The sequence below is a fragment of the Podarcis vaucheri genome (genome assembly GCF_965113315.1).
Source record: "Podarcis vaucheri genome assembly, chromosome: 17".
NCBI lineage: Eukaryota > Metazoa > Chordata > Lepidosauria > Squamata > Lacertidae > Podarcis > Podarcis vaucheri.
In genome coordinates, this window is record NC_138755.1 from 3,044,012 (window position 1) to 3,063,854 (window position 19,843).

At 46.6% G+C, this 19,843-nt stretch overlaps 1 protein-coding gene and 1 long non-coding RNA gene across 2 annotated transcripts in view; one reads left to right on the forward strand and one right to left on the reverse strand.

Annotated features, from left to right (window-relative positions):
• SYP (synaptophysin) overlaps positions 1-18,554 on the forward strand; it is a 30,288-nt gene extending 11,734 nt beyond the window's left edge. Inside the window, exons 3-7 of the mRNA XM_082205899.1 lie at positions 6,828-6,952; positions 8,356-8,551; positions 9,509-9,700; positions 13,000-13,294; positions 16,293-18,554. Of these exons, the coding sequence (XP_082062025.1) occupies positions 6,828-6,952; positions 8,356-8,551; positions 9,509-9,700; positions 13,000-13,290 (804 nt within the window). The 3' untranslated portion in view covers positions 13,291-13,294; positions 16,293-18,554. The remainder of the gene's footprint in view (positions 1-6,827; positions 6,953-8,355; positions 8,552-9,508; positions 9,701-12,999; positions 13,295-16,292) is intronic.
• Positions 17,746-19,522, reverse strand: LOC309522559. Its single transcript, XR_014215129.1, has 2 exons — positions 19,176-19,522; positions 17,746-18,818 (listed from the first exon to the last, which is right to left on the reverse strand). It is a non-coding gene; the product is annotated as an uncharacterized lncRNA (long non-coding RNA).
• Positions 19,523-19,843: the final 321 nt, after the last annotated feature.

Consider the following 19,843-nt stretch of genomic DNA (forward strand, 5'->3'; position numbering starts at 1 on the left):
CTGTGAGGCTGGGGCTCTCTCCACTTGAATTACTTGAGGTTCAACAACTACTTTCTCCTTCGTCTTCTCCACAGCTTGCCATGTCAAAACAGATTCCTGGGTCAATTCCTGAGTAATTTCTGTATAGATATTCCCTTTTTGTCCCAAATTGTCAATTTTATTAATCCACACATCCGTCTTCTCATGAAGCTGTTCCAATAAAGCACTTCTCTTGCAAAATGCAATCACTAAGGCTTCTTCTGTCAACATTCTTGTCCAAGGTCAGACTCTGATTCTCATGCTCTTTAATCTCTGCAGCTGGAAAATTCCCCAGCTCCACTCCTGCAACAGTTTCAAAAGCTCCCTCTAGGGGAAACAATTTCTATTTGTATCCATCAAACGCAGATCCAGTGACAGAATTAGTTTCGATTTTCAGTTACTTTTTTTGCTCCTTTTAAGTGCAAAAGGAAACAATGGAAACAATATATTTCTCTTATTTAACTATCTGTCAACATACGTTTTATTCACAGTCAATGAACTTTCCCAAAACGTCAATCTTACTGGCAGCCCGTTCCCAGGTTCAAAACGGTGGTGATTTAACTTTCTTCACTCTCTCTCCTGCAGGCTTAAACGATCTAGAATTTCCCCCCTCTTCTCCTGCTTCCAAGGGGGGTTTAGTAATTTTAGCTGATGGAGATTTAGTCCTTTACAAAAGACTTTCCAGACTTTAGCTTGCAACGTCTTTGCTTTGATCTATTTACAAAAGAGGAAGGCGGACTTCCTGTTTGAAACCTTCCCGTTTCGATGCCAAACTAAGATGTTCAGAGATCCAATTTTCCGTTCTACTCACGGGTAGTTGTTTAAAGTCCAATTGCCCACAGGAAAAAGTCAGCGCTCTCCGGCAACAGCAATGCGGCTTCACTCCATGAAAAAAGCAGTCAATTCAAAGCACCGCGCCACTCACCCCACGTCACTCTGGATCCCCGGAACCGGGTTTCCCTGCGAATAGGGGAGGTGCGAAAGGTGCCAGCCGAATCCCACGTCCACAGGCTTCTCCCGCCTGTGGTTTTTGATGGGTCTCCGCCTCGCCGTGGCGGTCCAGACCCTAGTTTCCACGGAGCGGATTCCTCCCGATCAGAGGAAATCCGCCATTGCCGGAGGCGCTAACCCAGAAGTCTAGAATATCATTAGCTTTTTTGGCTGCTGCGTCACACTGTTGGTTCATGTTCATCCTGTGGTCCACCAAGACCCCTAGATCCTTTTTACATGTACTGCTACTAAGCCAGGTGTTCCCTATCTTATATTATTGCATCTGGTTCTTCCTGCCTAAGTGCAGAACCTGACATTTGTCCCTACTGAAATTCATATTGTTAGCTTGTGCCCAGTTCTCCAATCTTTTAAGGTCAATTTGAATTCTGATTCTGTCTTCTGCGGCATTAGCTATGTTTGGTGTCATCTGCAAATCTGAGGAGCATCCCCTCAATTCCTTCATCAAAGTTGTTTATAAAAACATTGAACAACAATGGGCCCAGGACAGAACCACTGGTCACTTTCCCCCAAGATGACAAGGAACCATTAAGGAATACTCTTTGGGTTCGGTCAGTCAACCAGCTACAAATCCACCTAACAGTTACCTCATTCAACCCACATTTTACCAGCTTCTTTGCAGTGATATATACCTGTATAAGTAAACCCTCAAACTCTGGTGTGGCATCCTTTGGGGTCAGCATTTCTCCTGATGCTTGTTTTCAAATAAGTACAACTCTGCTGGACTTAGGTAGAAAGCAGAAGGATAAGGTGGTGGTGGTGGTTGGGAAACTCAGCTAACACCACTTCTTGTCATTCCTGCAGTAGAAAGAGAAAGAGAAGTGCATAGCAATCTGAGCATTAACCACAACAGTGTTTGGAGACCTTCTGGGCTTTTGATACTCCACTATTTCGGGCCTTTTGGCCCCATCTGCACTATGCATTTAAGGCAATATCGTGTCACTTTAAGCAGTAATGGCTTCCCCCAAAGAGTCAAGGGAATTGTAGTTTAGGCTGCTGAGAGTTGTTAAGAGTTGCCTATTCCTCCCACAGAATTACAATTTCCAGAGTTCACAGGGAAGAAAAATTGATAGTTAAGTCGCTCTAAAATTGTAGCTCTGTGTGGGGAAAGGGTGTATTCTAACAGTGCTCAGCATCCTTCATAAACTACAATTCCCAGGATTCTATTGGGGAAGCCACAGCTATTTAAAGTTAGGGTCTGGGGCAATTCTAGACCTCCCTCACTGGCAAAATCTGCAGCCACCCATGTTTTCCCTGCCAAGTAGTGCTTTGGCACTTCACCCAGAAGGACTTGAGCAATGGCAATGGGGAGCTCTCCTTAGTGCTGCCACCTAGACACTCTCCCTGGTTTGTTCTTTTGCAGATGCATGCAATTCTTGCCACAGAGGCTTTAGATAAATCCTAAATCCCTTTATCTTTCAGGCCCACCGGCAATTCTTAATCCATCTTTTCTTGTGTGCTGTGCAGTAAGTTGTCCAGAGAGGCACACCTGCATGAAGAGTTTGATAGGGTTTGTCAGTACCTTTAATGCCCTTGCATTTCCTCTGGGGTACATGAAGAGAAAGCGCAGCTTCTGCAGTGGCCTCAAGCACCTTCCCAGTGGTTTTTACCAGAGAAGCAGATCTAGGCTGCATAAGGGTGTCCTCCAGTGTAATGCTTGTCATACTATTTAGGATTAATGTACGTCACACTTACTGCACAAAGGTTTCCAACAGTCCTGCCAAACTTATGAGACGCTCAACATGCACATAATCATGTAAATGGGCCCAGGATGTTTGGCCACCCCAATCAGCTGTAGTGCACAGTCCTCACCATGTTGTAAAGAGTACAGGAGTGCAATGCTCAGATTGCACACTGTTTCACTGGCACCTTTATAAATGTTGTCACCCCAAGAAACAAGCTCAGGCTGCTTGTGCAGTTCAGCCAATCCTTCCACTGCACTCCATCTAACCTGGAAGCCGGCTTCATATCCAGGTGCACCAAAAGCCCCCTAACACTGAGCGTGAATGAGTGCACATGAAACACAGGTAATGCTAATGTTACTCCTTCCATTTTGGTCAGCCATGGCTGAAGCATTACAACTCTGCTCCTCATCCTCTGGAGCCGTCCTGCCCAGTCTCCCCCTCTTTTACTGATTTATCCTATACAGTATATGCTAATAGCAAAGTCTTCAAAGATGGACCCTTGTGTAGCCAATACAGCACCATCCACACAAGAGGTAGGTATTTGTAGGTTTCAGGGAACCACAGGATTTGCCGAAACAAAATGTTAGGTGGGAAAAGCCCTAAGAAACCCAAAACCGCTCAATGGGACCCGAACATGTTGCACAGGCACAGAATGCCAGCTGACTCTGGAAGGCGAGGTGGGGAGGGGATAGAAATTGGAGTATCCTGAAAGGAGACCTTCCTGGCTGGTTGGCATCCTGAACAGCAACAGTCAATATGTTGCCAGCCCCATTTGTTCACTGTAATTGCTTCTTTATAAACCACTTAATTAGAATGATGTTTAAGCTCCTCGCTATAAAATTCACAATGACATTCTTTAAAAAGAAAGAAAGAAACCAGTTTCATCAACCATCAAAGCAAAGCATGCACTTAAAACCCTGGGTATCTCCTTCCTCCCTGAAGCGTTCTTCTTCTGCACTCTGTGCTGAGCGCAGGAATGGCGACACAAACTCGACGGGTGGCAGACGGCAAAGTGGGTCAGGTGCTGGGTTAATATCTGGTCCCTGCTCAGCCACTGGAAGGAGGAGATTAAAGGGAGGGGAAGAAGACTCCCCTCCCCTACTCTTTATATCTCTCATTTTATACTGAGCTCACGCTCAACTCTAAAAATACCTATGATTGCACAGTGAGTTTCTCAGCTGATCCGGGATGACCGTGAACCAAAAGCCTCCCCGCCCCCAGGCTGGGATTACTGCTCCGAGCCCCAGAAGGTTGCAGCAGCAGCCACAGCTGGAAAAGAACCATCTGTCTGTTTGCTCCCCAGGGCACCTCCTGCTGGCCTAAGAAAAGCCAGTAGCCCAAGAAAGTCTTGCGTTCCTCTCCACAGGGGCTGGTCCTGCCTCCACAGGGGAGGAGGCAACTGGTGCTCAACTCTGTGACATTATGTTTCCAGCAAGAGGGCCTTTCATGAGAAAGGAGTGTTTGGCTGTGAGAAGGGAACGTCCTCTAAAATCATGTGTGCAGATGTGTGCATACATTGTGCGTCAAGAGCCAAGGCACATAAAATGGCACAAGGTGGTCTGCCTTACCACTCAACTCAAATAAACGTCAGAGAAGAATGATTAAGGTATCCTTCATTAAAAAAACCTGGAGCCTTTCCTTCTGGGGATACTAGGCCCAGACATACCTAGAAAAGCGAGGGAAATATTATTGTAGCTGCAAGAATATTAATCGCTATGAATTGGAAAGGAGAGAAAATTCCAGCTAAACTGGAGTGGCAAAGTAAACTGCTAGAATGCGCCGAGTTGGCAAAAATGACAGAGAAACTGAGAGGTCATACTGATCAAACATTTATTAAAAAATGGGACATGTACAAAAAATACCTTAAGGACTATTGTAATAATATGACATCAGTGGCAGACCTCAAATGACTTCTGTGGTATGATTGATAATTATAAGACAATATATTACTGATGAAAATTAACAAAAGAAAATGAAAACAAACAGTGCGCTAGATAGATTAAGTGGTAGATGCACAATGGGGTGATGGGAAGTCATTAGAAATGCAAGAAGACCTTATTGTGATATGATGTAACAAATATTACCATTTTCTTTTCTTTTTTCTAGATAAACCTTTTGTTCGTTGTTTCCTTTTAATTTCAATAAAGCATTAATGCAAACAAAAACAAATAAACGTCAGAGAAACTTGGATGCGCTCCAGATATTAAGTGCCGCCTCATTCCTTTTTAAGGCCTAGTTCACACAGAGATGGTTAATCTGAAACTGGGCTGTACATCAAAGGCAGGAAACTTGGCCCCGCAGATCACTCTTGAGTATTTTATTTGCATATTTATTTATTGCATTTTTATCCCACCTTCCTTCAAGGAGCTCAAGGTGGCATGCAGAGTTCTGCTCCTCCCTGTTTTATCCTCACCAAAATGCTGTGAGGCAGGTCAGGTGGAGAGTGAGTGACTGGCTCAAGGCTGCCCAGTGAGCTTTGCGGCTGAGTGGAGATTTGAACCCTAGTCTCTGAGATCCTAGTCCAACACTCTAACTAGCAACATCTTTCCCATCCCTGCTTTGCAATGTCAGCACACACGACATGATGGCATGCACAAAAATCCCTTCCACATAGAAAACAAGCATGTCAGCAGAAGCGGGTTCTAATGGGGTGTGTAAAGTTAGGAAAATAAAGCTTAGACAAGATTGGGTCTCTCTGAGTCAAACCTCAGTTGTTGAACGTAATCCATTCCGGAAGCCTGTTCAGCTTCCAAAATGTTTGACTACTGAGACGCAGCTTTCGATTGGTTGCAGGAGCTTCCTGCACTCAAGTAGAAGCTGCGTCGGACGTTCAGCTTCCAAAAAATGTTCGAAAACTGGAGCATTTGCTTCCAGGTTTTTGGCTTTTGGGAGCTGAAATGTTCCAAATGGAGGTGTTTGGGAGCCAAGGTTTGACTGTACTGCCACTCTGTCACCTGGACCATTTCTGTTTCCAAGTGCTTAGAATATGCCTACATCAAAGGCATATACGTGGTTCAGTATTTATTCCCTTTAAAGAGGGTGAAGCAACTGTGTTCCAGTGATGGCAGAGTGAGGCAGCGTTGGGATTCTCTAACAGACTTTTCAGCACCCTCAATGAGCTATAATTCCCAGGAGACTTTGGGAGAAGCTGTGAAAGATAAGTTGTGGTTATAAATCATATTTGTAGCAGCAGCTGACCCATATTTTCTCCCACTACCACCACCCTTAACAGCTTTAATAGCTAGAAATGAAAGCTCATATTCATCTGTTCACATCAGAACCAAAGTTTAATCTTTTCCCTAGGTAACAGGGGAATGCAGCTGGGGTGTGTGTGTCAGTTTTGAGTGGAAAAAATAGCTGAACAGAGAGAAGATTCCTGCTTGTTCCAAGGGGTTTCTACCCACTCTTAAACCACCTCGTTGATGTTATAATATGCACATTTGTGCACTAACACCTGCTGCCATATTTCCCATAGCCACTGCTTTGTTGTTGGAAACTTCCAGTAACTAGCAATGATCTTAAGGGCTGCAAGCTACAATTTTACAATCTTGTTTCCTTTGTATAACAGCCTACACTTTCTCCAATAAAATAACAAGTGTTTCCAAAGGGAGTTATCATTGCATTTTTAAACTCTTTTATAACTCCTTCCCAGAAGTGCAGATTACTTATACATGACCACCAAGTAGGTTTGAAATCTATGCCATTTCTTACCACACATCAACTTTTTGCTTGTGCAGTGCCATACTTTTTTTTAACCATTGCTGATGTGTAGTACAATGGGTACAATCATTTATGAAACCAGTGGGTTTCTGTGTGAACATTTCTAGGCCTCTTTCCTGCAGCTCCTCTTCCTGTCTCACGCACCACTAGTTGTCTTCCTACACGGAATAATACCATGCGTATGTAAGTTGTCACATGTGGTGATGCTAACTGGTGGTAAACCATGGCATTAAGACACAGGGATTTATGCTCGGGTAGAATTGTCATATCAAACTATACTGGGAAGTGAAGTAGGATCCTTTGTTGATCAGGATCCACGTAGAAGATCAACGGGTTGTGGTGAAATGGCCTCTGAGCACTGACATTCGCTGCCTCTCTCCCCCCCTCCCTCTCCAGTTCTTTTCCATCTTTGCATTTGCAACATGTGGCAGCTACAGTGGACAATTCCGCCTGAGTGTTGAATGTGCGAACAAGACCGAGAGCGATCTTGATATAAAGGTGGAGTTTGCCTACCCCTTCCGGTGAGTTGAATCCTCAGCAGCGATTATTCAGAGGCAGATCCATACAGTTTTATTTATTCATGTATTTGAAAATTTATAACCCACTCTTTCATAAAATATAACAAGGCAGCTTACAGCTTGTAAAATACAATTTCTTGTATTTTTTTATTTCCACTTATAACCACTTACTGTCCAAAAGATCTCAGAGTGGTTTACAGTAGATAAATCCATAAGCTTATATATACTGTAGCCAATAAGCACCATGAAACCATGTCAGATGAGTCACAATTCAAAATATATAAGCAATGTCCATATACGTAAAGGTAATATAAAAACAGAACAAATCAGAGCACGCCACAATATCAAATTTCCATCTATACAACATACAAACACCATCCATTTCACACAACCATTCCCTGTCTGAAGCATTCCCTCCATCAACCACTCAGGCATAATCCACTCACACCCAACAACATCACAACCCACACACAACAGGTCATTGCCAAGCACACATACATAAGATGCTCCTAATCTCTGAAGCACTAATGGACTCGTGCCCAACCCCACTGAACGATGTACTCCTCCTCTCCCATCTCTCACCTGAGGGCCTGTACCAGAGCAGGTATAGTGCTGCTTCCATCCACTCACTCCCAACTACATAAGCATAAGACGCATGGTGCTGCACAACCTCAAAATCTGGTAAACACACACTGGTAGCAGACACAGACATCAAGCTCACACTCAGTAAGCGCACACAGATCCTTGCATACCATGGGGGGGGGGGAGGGCAGCCCCTGCTATAGTGTGAGAAGGGCAGCTAATCCACCATCAAGGGCAAGGAATTTCTCCAGCCACAGTGGAAGTGGTGACTGCAACACCAAGCCCCAGCTGTTGGGAGAGGGGCTGTTCTCCCCACCTCCTGCCTTGAATTTATTTGTTGTTCATTTAACACTTATGTGTGCAAAATGCAAACACAACCAACAACTTCCCCCAAAAGCAATTCTTGGTGCAATGCCTTAGCATTGTTTAAAGAACCTCATATAAGAAGGCTGGGAAAGACCTTGGCTTGAGAGCTGCTGTCAGTCAGACTAATCAGTGATTTGGTATAAGATAGATTCAAGCACTCCTCCCCTAAGTCATTCATAATTGCACAATCCTCTAACTCAAAATTCAGCTTCTCTTGGCACCAGATGTGTGTTGCTTTGGTGCAGAATTCAAACAGCAACAGCCCAGGGTATGTACAGCTCTGATGGAAGGTGGTGGACTTGGAGGTTTTTAAGCAGAGGTGGGATGGCCATCCGTCATGGAGGCTTTAGTGGAGATCCCTGCATTGCAGGGGGCTGGACTAAATGGCACTTGGGGTCCCTTCCAGCTCTCCTGTTCTGTGATGCTATGATGACTCTCACTCTTTTTCTCCATCCCAGGCTCCACCAGGTGTATTTTGAAGCTCCTACTTGTAAAGGGAACAAGGATAAAGTTTTCTTGATCGGAGATTGCTCCTCCTCTGCTGAATTCTTTGTCACCATTGCTGTCTTCGCCTTCCTCTACTCCCTTGCCGTTATTGTAGTCTACGTATTTATGCAGGACAAGTACAGGGAGAACAACAAGGGACCCATAATTGTGAGTGCCCAAACTCCAGGGGGTGATGCAACATAGACATGTGGCTGACTGCAGGGACAGGATGACCCAGGGACCCTTTAGGCAACTGCCCCAAACCCTGACACTTCCTAACAACCAGAAGCAGACGACACAGCAGCTGAAGGGTGCTGTGAGTAGTAGCACATTAGGAAAGCCTGTTGCCAGGGCCACCTCTGCCGTTAGACCATTGGCCATTAGCAGTGTCTAACTCAGTAGTGGCAACATTATGAGATAGTTATATTCTGCGTGGGTGGTCAAGAGGGCAAGGTGCTTGTTTTTCTGCCTCTTATGCTGCAACATAAGGGCCATAAAACTTGGTATAGGGATGGAGGGGATACGGCAGGGTTTCTAAAGTATTTGGACTACAGGAAGAAAGTTGAGTCAAGAACTGAAGTTCTGAATATTGATGATGGTGACCCACCATGCTGGGTGCAGCCAGCAGTGATGCACGAGGGGCTCAGCAGGGGCTTGACGAACCATTTGTGTTTGTTGGGCTAGCTACCTGGGGCTTTAGAAACAGTGGCTTGACTGTGACCAGCTGGTTAGTTTACTTGTTTCCACCAATTCTGAACAGACCAGAAGGTCCTGGGAGCAAGTGTGAAGCCGGAGGCCCAAAGCAGCTAAGGAGCTTTGCAGCAGGAACTGGGTCTGGGTTAGGGGATCTGGACAAGTGGGGGGGGGCTCCATATTTAGCCCAAGCTGAGTGAGACACATCCAAATGGACAAGTATCACCAGCGCAGTGGTTTCACAGTGGGCCCTGGTGACTCCACCTCTTACTGGATTTTCTTTGGACACTGGGTAGTGTCTTTGGTCCAGGGTCTGAGCACCATTGGGTCCTAACAATCCACTGGTAGCCACTTGCTTCTCCTACAAGGACCTGCCTCATCTTTTGGCAACCATAGTTGTAACCTCTTGCCCTCCCTCACCCCCCACTGCAGGATTTCATCGTCACGGCTGTTTTCACCTTCATGTGGTTGGTGAGCTCCTGTGCTTGGGCCAAGGGCCTTTCAGATGTCAAGGAGGCCACTGACCCTGACAATGTGATTGAAGGCATGGCTGTGTGCCGGAGTGAAGGCAACAAGTGCAATGAGCTGCGGGAGCCAGTCACCTCCGGCCTCAACACCTCTGTGGTTAGTCCTCCAAGCACTTATCTGCTTGCTTGCTTGCTTGCTTGCTTAAATGTTTTATATACCCCTTAACTACTATAATCTCTAAGCAGTCTGCAAAGATACAACCCAAAAACAAAAACAAGTTAAAACTGTAAAATGGAACCTCGGTTAGAATACCAGATGGAATTTTTAAAAGTCTTCAGTAGGGGCCAGAAGTTCAGTGGGGAGGTGATCTGTCTGACTTCAGGGGTTTATGGAAGGGAGTTCCATAAGATTGGTCCCACAGTTCTGAAGGCATGGCTCCAGCTTGACCTAAGTCATGGGGGATTATTAGCAGTGATTCCCCTGAGGATCTCGGTGACTGAGCCTAAGGGCAGCCAGGGCAGACTCCTGAGCCCTGAGCCCTAGGAAGGGCAGCCTGTGTCTATTTGTACTCTGGCCTCTAAGAAGGCATCTTATAGCCTGTGCTTTCAGTACCAGTTCCAGATTTTGGAGAGCCCTTGGGCAAGACACCCTCTTTCAGGGAGTCAGACGCCACACTAATGTTCTTGCTGCTGCTACTCGCTGCTTGCTTGCTTGCTTGCCAGGCAGATTGGTGCCCCTCCCCTTCACCACCCCTGTTGTCTGGGCCAGAGCGAAAGGGGGGTGAGCAGGTGAGGCGGGGACAGGGGTGGAGAGGAGGAGCAGGGCCAGCGGCCTTGTGCCAGTTGTTCAATATGGGCCCTCTGCCAATGCTCAGCCATGCCAACCCTAGATGCCAGTTCTGGGTGCTTTTGAGTATTCAGCTGCTGTAAAGATGTCTTATGTGTTTTGTGGTGGTGGTGGTGTGTGTGTGGTATTCATGTGTATATATGTAGTTCCGTATTTTGTAGGGTGGTAGATCATTCATGTTTCCTCAAAGTAAATCTGCATAGGACACCACATCTTTAACTTGGTTTTAAAATTAATCCATTTGAAACTTTAATTGAATAATCATTGGGGCCCATTTTAATCACTGGCAACAATTTTTTGTCAGTGGGACTGAGAGTTCTTTAATTTAGGCGTGTTTTACTGGTGTTCATGTTAGTGTAAGAGAATAACAATAATCTATGCCTGCAGTAATATGTGGGTATGTGTGTTTGCCAATGATTGATTGATTGATTGATTGATTGATTGATGTTCTTTATCCACCTGTCAATAAATATTCTCTGGGAGACTTACAACAAAATGATACTAAAATATGATATACAAAGAATTATAAACAACAATAAAAATAAATTACAGCAAGAAATAAGAGGAAAAGATGTTTGCTTTCTGGACAGAATTGCTTTTGTTCATTTATATATATATTGCATATTTACTCAAATGTAGATCCCACTGAGTTCAGTGTGGCACAGGACCCCAAGCAGACTTGAAGAAATACAGCCTTAAAAGAGAAGCTTGGAACATTCTCTAATCTTATTTTATAATCTGCAAAGATGATGGCACAGCTGCTAGTTTTCAGAAGAGTAGCTGTGTTAGGGGGAACTGACAGATGTCAGTGCTCTGTAGGTAGTGCTTGAAGATGAAGTCCATAGTTTCCCAGGGTTGCCAGAACAGATCTCTCCCTCTCCAAACTGGCTGATGTATCAGTGGGGTGGAGGGGAGGTAATATTTGACTGCTGTCTCCAGAGCAGTGACTAAGGGGGAAAGGGAAGACCCTCATCTTACATCCTTATCAGAATGTTTCAAGAAGCAATGGCTGAGTCTCCATTGCCCCAGTAAGGCTAAGAGTCTTCCTTCCCTGGCCGCTTGGCCATTTGCTGTCTTCTGCCTCACCTCATCAGTCATGTTGACCAAAATAAAGCCACAGTGATTCTTCAGATGAGATATAATCTGGTGTATGTGCTTATATAAATCAACCTTCAGTTTGCAGCGGCAAAAATGAGTGACTGATGGGAGGCCTGAGATTTAATTTTTGTGAATGTGGCTGTTGGTGGGAGCCATTCCAAGGGAGCAGCCCTGCAGCAGCCCTTTAGCTGATCTACTTGCGGCTAAGCACCTATGAATAAATGAGCTGCAATGTTTGTGAAATATTAGGGCAAATGGTAATCTTCAAACTGTTGCAGGGAAACCTTTGGGGGTTTCCAAGGAGAAGGTCCTAATAAAGGACAGTCCTCCCTGGTGGCACTTGCCCACTCGCACCCCTCTTGCCCTGCAAACAGGCAGCATCAGCTGAGTATTGGATGTGAGCCAAGGGCAGGGGAGCACACACAGTTAACGTGGTTGTCTTCCTAAAACAAAACTATGCACTGAGAAGCTCTAGGGTTCTTGCAGATTCTCTTCAGTGAGAAGACGGGAAAGACAGCAAATAGGTAAAGCACCTGGTTTCAGGTTCAATCCCCAGCATCTCCAGGTTAAGTTGGGAAAGACTCCTGACTGAAACTCTGCTGCCAGTCAGTGTAGGAAATACTAGATGGGCTAAGATCCTAAGGGCTCAACCAGACTAACCCGATCTTTGTCACTGAATCGGAGCAAACGTCAGTTGGGTTTTCTGCAGATTGACCTTTGCTCCAATTCAGTGGTAAAGAGCAGATTTCCTTGGGGAAAGTGGCAGGGCAAATAGGAAACTGCTCATACCTGTGCTTTCCAGGCACAGAAGAAGTGGAAATGGGGACAAGCCTCTTTAGTAAAGCAAACGTGTGTAGGTTGCAGCATGTGTACATGGAGGGTGCCCATGAGTGTTTATTGGTTTTGCAAATGGGCTTCAAAAGCTTACTGGCCCCTGTTTTGCTGCGTTAACATGCACGCCCACCCAGGGAGGCCCAAGACATTTTGCCGCTTGAGGCAAATCAGAAAACGGCAGTCCTCCCAGGAATGGTACTTTGCTAAGAGTTCTTCAACAAGTGGCAGCAGGAGCAGCATTGGTGGCAGCAGTTAAACCCCTCATCCGGCTTTGGGTGGGGATGATACTGGGGACCAGCGCAACTGAGCTAGTGGCTGAGGGTGGCAGGAGTGGCAGTGGCTGGGCCCACGCACCCCTCCCCCTCTGCCTCCTCTGCCCTGTTTGGTCACCGGGAGAGGCGCTGGGCCCAGGAAGGCAGCTAATGGCATTGCATCCACAGCTGAAGGAGGAGTAGCAAAGGCACACAAGACGTCCCTCTCTTCCCTTTCCAAATCTGCCACTCCTCCCAGCTGTCTCCAGCCTACCACCTGAGGCGACTAATGGGCAGCCCAGCCCTGCGTGCATGTACACACACACACACTCTTCCAGGCTTCTCAAATGGCAGGGAACTGGGATTAGTGAGGAAGGCTCTGCAATGAACTGTCCTTTCTCCACTCTGTCTTCATTTTGTCCCCAGGTTTTTGGCTTCCTGAACTTGGTGCTTTGGCTGGGGAACCTGTGGTTCGTGTTTAAAGAGACGGGCTGGAGCACCCCCTTCGTCAAGTACCCACCTGCCCAAGAGAAACCGCCAGCACCTGAGGCCTTTGGCGACGCCTACAACCAAGCGCCAGGCTATGGGCAGCAAGACACGTATGGGCAGCAGGGTGGCTACCAGCCTGATTACAGCCAGCAGGGCTATGGGCAGCAGGGAGAGTATGGGCAGCAAGGTGTGCAAGGCGGACCCACTTCCTTCGCAAACCAGATGTAGGCGGGTGAGTTGTGCTACTGGCTGGCTGGGCAGGGAGGCGGGTGGAAGAGTTCTCTTCTCTCGCCCTTGAATAAGGCTGTGCAAGCAACATGTTCAAAAGATTACTCTGCAGGAAAAGCTGAGTCCTGCATTCGAGACCCATGTTCTGCAAATTAAGCACATTTGTGTCATTTATTACGGTTTTGCTGGTCATGGAGGAGGAACAAGGAGCTATGCAGGGCACTGAAACATCACTCCTTGGCCACTTGAACCTGATCATCACACACCAATTTTATGAAAGGGACAGTTTGCAAGTCAACCTGTAGTTATCATACGCAGTCCTGACACCCTTTAAGACACGAACAACCCTCAGAATGTGGCACCCCAAAAGCCGTTGTGCGGATGAGTGCACAAGCACAGGTGGCAGCTGAATAGGAATTGTGTGTGTGTGTGTGTGTGTGTGTGTGTGTGATTATAGGGAGAGGAAACCCAAAAGGTAATGTGCATCAGGTAAATCCATCTGTGCCCCTTCTGCGATGTGAACAACTCCATGCAAATCTGGCTAGAAACACAACCAGATGAAATGACCTCACTGCGTTTCAAGCTACTAATGTGAGCATACCCATATTCGAATGCTTCCCACATCCAAAGCATGCAAAAAATAATAATAGCATGCTACTGGCTATTATGCTTTGTGAAGTAACATGGCATTTAGTAACAAATGTGGTCTTATTTGGCAGCTCACTGATATTTGGGACATGCACCTTTTATCCAGTTGTATATTATAGCAGCGTAGACCCTAATACACAGTTGTGCCTGAGGCTGAAAGGTGTGGAATCTAGAGGAGAGTAGCATCCTACACATCTGGACTGTGAGCATCTAATTCAGGTGAAGGGAACCTTTGGTCTTACAATGTTGCTGAACTACAACTCCCATCAGCCCCAGCAAGCGTAGCCAGGGATGATGGGAGTTGTAGTTTAGAAACATCTAGAGGGCCAAACATTCCCCTCACCTGATATGGATTGCTGACATAATGACCGTGATCTCTGATATGAGAGCCTTTTGGCTACTGTTGAATGGTCTGTTGGTCTGTGTGTGGAATTTCTTAGTCTGTAGGTCTGTAGGCACATTTGCCCCAGATATCAGGTTCAGATTTGAACTCCATCATGGACTACAGAAGCAGCTGGTTCCTGCTAGGACTCCTTCCCCTCCGTTGGTCTTCATGGCCAGAAGCCCCCTCTGCCTTAGCGTGTCTCCTTCCCTGAGGAGTCGTCCTCACTCTTGGTGCACAGAAGGCAGCTTCGTTATCCTGGCCACAAACCTCCAAGAATCGAGGCTTTCTCAAACTGCTCTACAACACACTCTCAGCTGAATCAACAAGCAAAGAGTCCTTTGTCAGGATGTAAATGAAAGCAAGGCTTTGTCCTTTGCATGCAGCCGTAAAGAATGATGTCAAGATTCCTTTGTGCAAATTTATATATGCCTTTGGGTCAAAAAGTTAATAGCAGCTCTCCTACACACCCCAAATCAAATTGGGACTGTGGTACTTAGGGAGTGAGGGATTAAATTCCTTTCCAAATTAAGCTCCCCCCCCCCCTCGCTACACACCCAAGCTGCAATTTGCACCATGCCTTAGATGTTTTGCTCTGCTGACAAACAACAACTGAGAGAAATGAATTATTTTAATATGTAAAATATCATACATGTGTTTTATGAGTTGGTGGGGGAGTGATTTTAATTGGTAAAATTGTGTATGCCATGGTCCCAGCCAGAAAGAAAAACCCTCATAATCAGAAATAAGAGAAAATTGGCTGTGTGTCAGTTTTCTTTGTTAACAAATACCGATTTGCACCAGATATTGAGCTAAGACACTCTTCAGAAGAGCTGTGGGGAAAAGTTTGCCGGCTCAGCACTCATGCAAGGAGTCTGATGAAGTTTGGGCAACTGAGCCTGGTACTGCTCTCTAGCAACGGGAGTTTATTTTATTTATTTTAAAACAGCTGGGCTTCTTGTCAATAAAAGCTAGCCCATATCTGAAATCCACTTAGTAGAGTTTCATGTCTTAAAAAGCATTTTGTATACAACTTCCCAGCGGGAAGGTAAACGGCATTTCCGTGTGCGGCTCTGGTTCGCCAGAGCAGCGATGTCACGCTGGCCACGTGACCCGGAAGTGTCTCCGGACAGCGCTGGCCCCCGGCCTCTTGAGTGAGATGGGCGCACAACCCCAGAGTCTGTCAAGACTGGCCCGTACGGGCAGGGGTACCTTTATACAACTTCCCAGCGTGGAAATAAAACTTTGCCCCTCAACCATTCAGACTCAGGAAGCCTATAAATTTCTGGCCAGGGCTGCCACCATTTGAGGAGAACTTTCACCAGGGGCTTTCCAGGCTCTTGCCCTAAGCAAGCTGGCCAGGGAGCGGGAGGGTGGGTGGCGCTGCAAGAGGGACATCCCAGCGCTGAAAAGAGATGCACTGAGCAAAGCAGCTGCAGCAGACGCCGCCATCTTACCTGCCCCAGAATTCACTTGGGGCCCTACCCAGGGCTGGCTCGCCCATGAGGCAAGATAAGGCTGCTGCTTCAGGCAGCAGGATCCACCGGGGGGGGGGGGGAGGCCCAGAAACAGGGGAAATAGGCTACATCAACATAAAATTAAGTCACTAGCAGTGGTGTGTCCTCCTGGGCCTCTGTGTTTGCCCTATCATGCCAGGCCTGCGAGGAAGACAATCATTGCTTGGCACCCATCGGCCTCCTGGCTCTGGGCTGTGTGGTGGTCTTCCACGGCCGGGGGGGTAGGGGTGACAATGCCGTGGTTGGGGACAACCCCTCCCCTAAGCCACAGAGCCAGGAAGAGCCCTTCCCTCCACCCACATTGGAGAAACACTTCAGAGATATGTTTCAGTTCTGTTTAGTTGCTCCTGGGGGCGTTTTGTGTGCAAGTGTTGCTTCTGTCACAGGAAAGCTTCCTTTTTTTCTGTGTTCATCTACTTTCTCTCCTCTCTCTCTTTCTCTCTCTTTCCCCACAGGTCCCTACCCCCAGTAGGAGGCGTTGTGTGGAGGAAGCTACCATCCTGTCCCTGCCCCCCATGTCCCCTTGAGCAGGGGAAAGGGGGGGCTGGTGGGTGCTTGCACTGGGAGGGGGCTGGTGGGGTGTCATCCCTCCCCCTCCCAAATGAATGTAGATGTTTGTGCTGTTTATATATATATATTATATATATATGAGAAACTACAACTAGAGATAGACCGCCCCCTCTCCCATTGCCTCGTGCGCACACACTCTGCCCGATCTCATTTCCCACCCCTGGGACAGCGCTGTGACTTTACATGGCTCCCTTTTTACCCCTGCCATCTCGGCTCCAGACCCCCAAACTCCCCAGCTACTACTAGCTCTCCCGTCTCCTCTCTAACCTACCCCCGCCATTCCCTTGGAACCCCACCCACCCAATGTTGTGGAAAGCATGGCATGACTCCCACCACTCTTGGCACTTCTCCCCCAACGTGTGGCAAATGCTCCTCCATCTCCCCTCCGCATGCCCCCCATGAACACCAGCTGGTCGTGGGGGAGGGGTCTGAGATGGGAGGAGATTCAGTTGCCATTTTCAGTGTCGGAATGTCCGGCAGATTTGGGGTTTATTAAGGGGTTTGGGGTTCAATATTATATTCAGTGCTTTAATTAAGGTTTTTAACACTCACTTCTCCATTCCCAGCCCCTCCCCCCAAAAGTTTAAGGGTCAGGATAGAGGGCAACCAAAATATTGGGGGACATTGTCTCCTGCTTCTCTTCCCTGTTGGTCTGCATTAGGGATGTGGGGTGTTAAAAGGAGGGTGATCTTAACGGGGACCCACAGCACTGCTGTGTTTGTTACGGTTTGGAGGTTGTGTGTGCGCGTACGTAATCTCTGCAGAAGGGTTTATTCTGGAGGGGAGACAAAGGGCAAAATGTGGGGTGGGGTATCATTCCCACTGAGTTGTATTTCTGGGGGCTACATTATTTCCCCCTATACCAGCATGTATGCCATGATCACCGGTGCAGCTTGGGGCCCACAGCTCAGGGCGGGGGGAGGACCAAGGGGGAGACTCTGTTATGCATCCTTTTTCCTCCCCCCCCTTTCCTTCTCCTTCTAAGATTGCATATTCAAGATACTTGAAAGTGGAGCCACCTGGACCCCTTTTCTCAACTCACTGTACTCACAGTCAGGGTGATTCAAGTGTGTCCCCACCACCTTCGTTCTGAGGCCGTTGTGAGAAGCGTGTGGGGTTTCTGTCAGGCAAACGGCCCAACAGGAATTGCACAGGACGTACAGATTGTATGAACTGACACCTCCACACAGAACCTGCAGGTAGAGCTGCCATGTTACTTCTGAGCATCTGTTGTGGCTCAGAAATGTCTCGGTCCAACGGGGAACCCAGGCAGCCTGGGCCTCTGCACAGTTTCCACAGGGTACTGAGCCCGTTGGTGGTTCCACATACTCACAATAAATTATTATTATTATTATTATTATTATTATTATTATTATTATTATTTATTAGTATACTGCCCTTCATACACAGAAAGGAGGCCTATGGTTAATATGGGGAATTTGCTGCACCACGACAGTTGTGAGGAAGTGTTGTAGTTATTCTTGATTAATTCACATAGAATTGTAGGGTGTAATCTTGTGGTTGTCGTTTCAGGTCGTAATCTTTAGCAATTAGCTGGAAGTTGGTTCCATCTGGGTTTACTTCCAAGTAAATTTGTTTAGGATCAGGATAATATTGATCTCCCCCCACCCCACCTCTTCCCTCCTTCCCCCAGTCTCCAGTTCATTTCACTGTCTGATTTACCCTTCTCCCAGTCTTCTTTTTCACCTCTTTCTTTTTCTCATCTTTATGGTTCTCTTCCTATGGACCTATTTCTTTTCCTGGCCTAACCCAAAATTCCTGCTCCTGTACTCTTAATCTGCAGCCTGTGGCCTCCAAACCAACCTCTTTTCCATAGCAGCCAAAGCATCCCCCTCCCCATCTCCCTCTCCCCACATTCCCAGAGGCACTCTGACTATATATTACTCAGTGTCTGTGTATCTGATCGTGCCGTAATTGTGCGTTTCAGTTTGTCCGGCTCTTTGCCCCGGTCGATATCGTGATTTTTTCTTCCATCTTTAAATGACAAAAATACCAACGACAACAGCAGCAAAATGACAGGAAAAATATGCATTAATCCCCCAAATCTGCCCCCTCACCCAAAAGGTATAGAGAAAAAAATGGATAAAAACCAAATAAAAAGGGAAAGAAAATGTATTAAAAAATAAGTATTTGAAGTGTCCTTATTTTGTGTCGTTATTACATTGTTTTATATCTCTTAAACTCAAATGTAAGAATGAACTAAAATGGATGTAACCACCTAGGTCCTGCAGACCTGTCCCCTCATGCCCTTGTCCAAGTTTGTACATCTCCTCAGGTAATGGATGCACTAGCAAATAATGCATGTACATTTGTTATTTGGGAGCCCTATGTCTCCCAAAATCCTCCTAGAGAGATGAAATTGCCAGACCTCTTGGAGAAAGCCAAGGCCCCTTTCATGTGGCTTTGTGATGGTGTCCGGCACATTCTGCTGCGCCACACTGCGCTCCTGTGCCTAGCTCTCTCTTAGTTTCCGTCTCAGCAGAGTAACACAGCGGTAGAAACTGTTGCAGTGTGTGGGTAATAAATCAGACTGTACGCAGGCTTGTTGCTTATCTCCAACAGTCTTTAATCGTGTAGAATAACATCATAAATCAGCCCGGTGAAATAGCACACATCTTTCGCCTCTCGGTCAAAACCGAAAGAGAGCTCACACACAGAGCACATTCCCGTATGTGAACATAACCACGCCTCAGAATGTGAGAAGTCACTCAGAACTGTTTAACCCTGTAAGTTCTGATTCTCTTCACATTTCATAGCATCCCTCTGGTCTCTGATTCACCCAGTCACTTCAGGTCAGTGTGAGGACTCGCCCACACGTCCGCTTATCTCATGCCTGCAAAGCAAAGCATGGAGCTGAGTGGTTTTGCCATTGCCCCACCACTCTGGGAAACCTGCTCTTTAGCGCCAAATCGGAGCAAACATCACTCTGGAGAAAACCCAGTTGACATTTGTTCCCATTCAGCGGTAAAGATCCGGTTTCCTCGGGTGGTGGGGGAGAAAGCTGGGGGGGGGGCAAGGGCAAGTCTGGATGAGCCCCGCTACTTAGCAGTTTAGAAAAGTATGTGCCCATTATAGCTTTCGAAAGGGTGTTTATGGTTGATCCACATGATGCTATCAGCAATGAAATTGCAGTCTGAACTTTTAAAAACATTTAATCTCCCCCTCCTTTTTTACGTTTTATATCCCTGCCCCTGCTTAATGCAGAACATTTGATAAGTAAAAATATCTCAATATGCATCTGAAGTTACCTCTGCTGTGGAAGCAGGTTAGTGCATTATTTTTATTTTTGGTCATGTGGGTGGTAAAATTTTGGTTGGTGGCCTCTGTTGCCACACGCTTCCCCTGCGCTAGCCATGTCCCCCCGGGATCCAGTCAGAAGCCGGGGAGGGGGGCTTCTGTAATGCTAGGATGTCCT